The sequence below is a fragment of the Salvelinus sp. IW2-2015 genome, linkage group LG35, assembly GCF_002910315.2.
Source record: "Salvelinus sp. IW2-2015 linkage group LG35, ASM291031v2, whole genome shotgun sequence".
NCBI lineage: Eukaryota > Metazoa > Chordata > Actinopteri > Salmoniformes > Salmonidae > Salvelinus > Salvelinus sp. IW2-2015.
This window is the reverse complement of record NC_036874.1, coordinates 3,949,258-3,955,002: the sequence shown is the minus strand read 5'-3', so window position 1 is coordinate 3,955,002 and position 5,745 is coordinate 3,949,258. Positions and strand designations below refer to the sequence as shown.

General features: G+C 40.0%; 1 protein-coding gene across 1 annotated transcript in view; it reads right to left on the bottom strand.

Moving 5' to 3' along the window:
• The window catches only part of LOC111958550 (lysosomal-associated transmembrane protein 4B), a 28,989-nt gene that overhangs the window by 5,988 nt on the left and 17,256 nt on the right, over window positions 1-5,745 (bottom strand). Inside the window, exon 6 of the mRNA XM_023979805.2 lies at window positions 4,108-4,203. Within this exon, the coding sequence (XP_023835573.1) occupies window positions 4,108-4,203 (96 nt within the window). The remainder of the gene's footprint in view (window positions 1-4,107; window positions 4,204-5,745) is intronic.

Here is a 5,745-nt window from a genome sequence, read left to right as displayed (position 1 = left end):
AAACCCACTGGCTCCAGGTCATCTACAAGACCCTGCTAGGTAAAGTCCCCCCTTATCTCAGCTCGCTGGTCACCATAGCAGCACCCACCTGTAGCACGCGCTCCAGCAGGTATATCTCTCTTGGTCACCCCCAAAACCAATTCTTCCTTTGCCGCCTCTCCTTCCAGTTCTCTGCTGCCAATGACTGGAATGAACTACAAAAATCTCTGAAACTGGAAACACTTATCTCCCCACTAGCTTTAAGCACCAGCTGTCAGAGCAGCTCACAGATTACACACCTGTACATAGCCCATCTATAATTTAGCCAAACAACAACTACCTCTCCCTCTCCTGTATTTATTTATTTTGCACCCCATTATTTCTATCTCTACTTTGCACATTCTTCCACTGCAAATCTACCAGTGTTAACTTGCTATATTTATTTACTTCGCCACCATGGGCCTTTTTTTTGCCTTTACCTCCCTTATCTCACCTCATTTGCTCACATTGTATTAGACTTATTTTTCTACTGTATTATTGACTGTATGTTTGGTACTCCATGTGTAACTCCGTATTGTTGTATGTGTCGAACTGCTTTGCTTTATCTTGGCCAGGTCGCAGTTGCAAATGAGAACTTGTTCTCAACTTGCCTACCTGGTTAAATAAAGGGGAAATAAATAAATAAAAATGTATCATCTGAATACAAAGAGAATATATTATGATAGTACACCACTGGTAAATGTCTAGATTGTTCAACTTTGCAAGCAAAGGTGAGAGTGAATAACAGAAACAGTACATTTTTCAGCTGCTGTTTGAGTTGAAATTACAACATATTATTGTAGGAGTAAAAGCAATGTCAATATTTGTGGATACACATAACTGTCAAAAAGGTAGCTAGCATTCACAGAGGTGGTTTGTCTGGAGTATATGTCAGTTTCTTCAAACAACTAACTGAACAGAGGAAATTGCATTACACTGTAGTAACTACAGCAGACTAGTATAAAATACAAAAACGAACCCACCATCTCATAATGTAGGACTTGTCATTCATGACTGTACAGCAATTGAAAGAGATGCTTGTATCCTGTGACTTACCGTGGTGTCATTAGTGTGACGTATATTCAGGACTTCTGTGGTGCTTCTTGCACGCACATACCGGTAGCAGTTCCACACACACGCTATCAGGTATGCCTGCAAAGGGAAAACCATTATCAAAGACTTGAAAGAAAATAACTTTACAACAGCTGACATGATTAAAGGTACAGTATCTGTTTAAAGGCTCAATTAATCCAAAGGGTACTGTATAATTAATTCAGAAAGTGTTAAGACGCAATCTCTCAATGCAGAGGGGATCATTCATTCAAAAAATTACAAGAATCAATGTCCAGTCCATTGCAGAAAGGTATAGTACAGCTCATTCAGGAGAGTGGTACAAAAACAAGCTCTCATTGTTCCCTGACATCATCATGCTCAGTGAGCAGTACAGTAGCTTCTGAGGGTTCAGTCCTGTCCAGCAAACAACACCATCTGGTAAAGCAGTTGGCTCCTATAAGACAGACTGGACTGAGCTCAGCTGTATATATACACAGTGCATTCGGAAAGTATTCAGACCTCTTGACTTTTCCACATTTTCTAAAATTGATTAAATTGTGTGTGTGTCCCTTCATCAATCTACACACAATACCCATAATGACAAAATCTCTCTTGTCTGGAAAACCGCCCCCTCGGTGGCTCCGCTCAGTCCAGACATACCGACTTTCCTAATGTGGAAGACATCACATCTACAGTAGGCTATCCCCAATATTGTCTTACGTCAGATAGCGCGACTCCATCTGCTCTGATCGAGGGCTTAGCGTCGTGTAGGAGTGACGCCACCTGTCGGAAGGCAATGCAGTATCCCTGATTATAATAACCTGTCAATAATACACAGATGGCTGCAGTCTACCTTTATACATGAAGTGTGCAGTCGGTCAATCCCCACTATAGATTTAAAAGGAATGGACTGGTGTAGGAAACTTCCTCTAAATCCCTCAATCCACAGCATTTAAGTTCAGGAGGGGAGTAAGGGAGTTCAAACTTCAGGAGAGAAGTAGGGAATCAGAACACTCCCGTAGACTGGTGGTCTACCAGAATATTGTCTGACCACTTGCAGTGGGCAAGTTGAAAGCCTTAATTGAAAAGCCTAGACCTACGGAAAGCATGGCAGGCAGTATGTTGTTTTTCTAGCACATTTGACTAATGATTTGAATGGTTAAAAAGAGCAGTCTCGTCCAGTCCCTTTATAGCTAATGTGTTTTACACATCAGGAGGACCAGAAGGGCCTCAGCTTCTCCAGATCAAAACATCACGTCATTCCTCTACATCAGGGGTAGGCAATCCTTTTTTCTTTAAATAGGGAAGTCAATTAAGAACAAATACTTATTTACAATGACGGCCTACCAAGAGGCAAAAGGCCTCCTGCGGGGACGGGGGATAAAAAAATAATAATGTAGGACAAAACACACATCATGACAAGAGACACCACTACATAAATAGAGACCTAAGACAACAACACAACATGGCAGCAACATGACAACACAGCATGGTAGCAACACAACATGACAACAACACAGTAGCAACACAACATGGTACAAAAACTAGATTCCGATTTTTGGTCGGAGGGGATGGTCTGGGGGCCGGTACATAAAAATAATTTGTACGCTGTAAATTGACCACAACTAAGCCCAAAAAGAGATTGTGCATTTTAAGCTGAAACAGTAAAAAGTTGCGGGCCACCTATAGCCGACCCGTGCTCTCCATGTTCAAAACAAACCACGAGCATCATGAACCATTCGTAGTGGCTTGGAATGTAAGGTTTATATTCTGGGGACAAATAAAAATCTAATTTACATAAGCCTACTTCATCCCTTTTAGATATCAAACTCTTGTCAATTACAACATTGTATAGTGACACATACTGGTAGAACAAAAAGTCCTGATAATGGTATTGTTCTGACTCTCATCGTTGAGGTACAAACACTGTTCTGACAACTCCTCACTCTCCTCTCCTACACCTGCATTGTGAAATCACACAGTAATCCTCTTCCCCCAAGCTAGCTGGATGAGCAGTGCTGCAATGGTCTGATCGCTAAACTAGATCCTTGCCATGTTTTCAGGCTGTATTTCTCCCCTCCCCTGGTTCAACAGTGGATAACGTTTTGTAATATCTGCAGCGGAAGCAGAGGGATAAGCGACCAGTTGGCCAAGCTTGGGCTATATGATACCAGTAGGAGAGAGAGAGAGACAGACCGAGATCTTTTCATTGAGTAGGTGGCCAATGTACTGTAGCCATATTAATGAGTTTGCCAGTGTGGACTGGAGCCTCATCCACGCAAAGCCCTTTACTAAAGCACAACTTACTACAACTTTATACTCCCTTCCTACTCTGACATGATGGCTTTACTGTTGGAATGTGCTCTCCCTCACCGTCTTGAGGGGAACCTAACCTACGCATAATATGAACCTGATCCGTGACCTGGAATAAGTGAATCCTTTTTCCATTGGATGAGAGGTTTCTATGTTTTCTTTGTAAACACACAATAGCATCACACCGAGATAAATCTATCATAAAAAACATTTATCTAAAGATTTCTCCAGAATGAAAAGCACAAAGCAGAGGGAGTTTATGAGGAAGGGAGGGATGGGTAATTATAGAATAGATGAGATGTATCATATGAATACAAAGATATATATTATGACAGTACAACACTGGTAAACATCTAGATTGTTTTCAACTTTGCAAGCAAAGGGTTAGAGTGAATAACAGAAACAGTATATTTTTTCAGCTGCTGTTTGAGTTGGAAATTACAACATATTATTGTAGGAGTAAATGCAATGTCGATATTTCTGGAAAAATATAACTGTCAAAAAGGTGGTTAGCATTCACAGAGGTGGTTTGTCTTGAGTATATATCAGTTTCTTTCAAACCCAACTGACTGAACAGAGGAAATATACTACATTGAATTACCCTGTAGTAACTACAGCAGACTAGTATAAAATACAAAAACGAACCCACCATCTCATAATGTAGGACTTGTCATTCATGTACTGTACAGCAATTGAAAGAGATGCTTGTATCCTGTGACTTACCGTGGTGTCATTAGTAGTGACGTATATCAGGACTTCTGTGGTGCTTCTTGCACGCACATACCGGTAGCAGTTCCACACACACGCTATCAGGTATGCCTGCAAAGGGAAAACCATTATCAAAGACWTGAAAGAAAATAACTTTATCAACAGCTGACATGATTTAAAGGTACAGTATCTGTTAAAGGCTCAATTTAATCCAAAGGGGTACTGTATAATTAATTCAGAAAGTGTTAAGACGCAATCTCCAATGCAGAGGGGATTCATTCATTCAAAAAATTACAAGACTCAATGTCCAGTCCATTGCAGAAAGGTATAGTACAGCTCATTCAGGAGAGTGGTACAAAAACAAGCTCTCATTGTTCCCTGACATCATCATGCTCAGTGAGCAGTACAGTAGCTTTCTGYGGGTTCAGTCCTGTCCAGCCAAACAACACCATCTGGTAAAGCAGTTGGCTCCTATAAGACAGACTGGGACTGAGCTCAGCTGTATATATACACAGTGCATTCGGAAAGTATTCAGACCTCTTGACTTTTTCCACATTTTCTAAAATTGATTAAATTGTGTGTGTGTCCCTTCATCAATCTACACACAATACCCCATAATGACAAAGCAAAAACAGGTTTTTAGAATTTGCGCACACACACACATATACAGTGGGGAGAACAAGTATTTGATACACTGCCGATTTTGCAGGTTTTCCTACTAAAGCATGTAGAGGTCTGTAATTTTTATCATAGGTACACTTCAACTGTGAGAGATGGAATCTAAAACTTAAAAATCATACAATGTGATTTTCTGGATTTTTGTTTTAGATTCCGTCTCTCACAGTTGAAGTGTACCTATGATAAAAATTACAGACCTCTAAATGCTTTGTAAATAGGAAAACCTGCAAAATCGGCAGTGTAATCAAATACTTGTTCTCCCCACTGTGTATATATATATATACACACACACATATATATGTATATACATACACACACATTGACATACATATAACAAACACACGTGTGTGCGTGCGGCGTGCGTGCGTATATATATATAGTTGGAGTCAGAAGTTTACATACACCTTAGCCAAATACATTTAAACTCAGTTTTTCACAATTCCTGACATTCAATCCTAGTAAAAATTCCCTGTCTTAGGTCAGTTAGGATCACCACATTATTTTAAGAATGTGAAATGTCAGAATAATAGTAGAGAGAATGATTTATTTCAGCTTTTATTTTATTCATCACATTCCCAGTGGGTCAGAAGCTTACATACACTCAATTAGTATTTAGTAGCATTGCCTTTAAATTGTTTAACTTGTGTCAAATGTTTCGGGTAGCCTTCCACAATAAATTGGGTGAATTTTGGAACATTCCTCCTGACAGAGCTGGTGTAACTGAGTCAGGTTTGTAGGCCTCCTTGCTCGCACACGCTTTTTCAATTCTGCCCACAAATCTTCTATAGGATTGAGGTCAGGGCTTTGTGATGGCCACTCCAATATCTTGACTTTTTTGTCCTTAAGCCGTTTTGCAACAACTTTGGAAGTATGCTTGGGATCATTGTCCATTTGAAAGACACATTTGTGACCAAGCTTTTAACTTCCTGACTGATGTCTTGAGATGTTGCTTCAATATATCCACATAATTTTCCT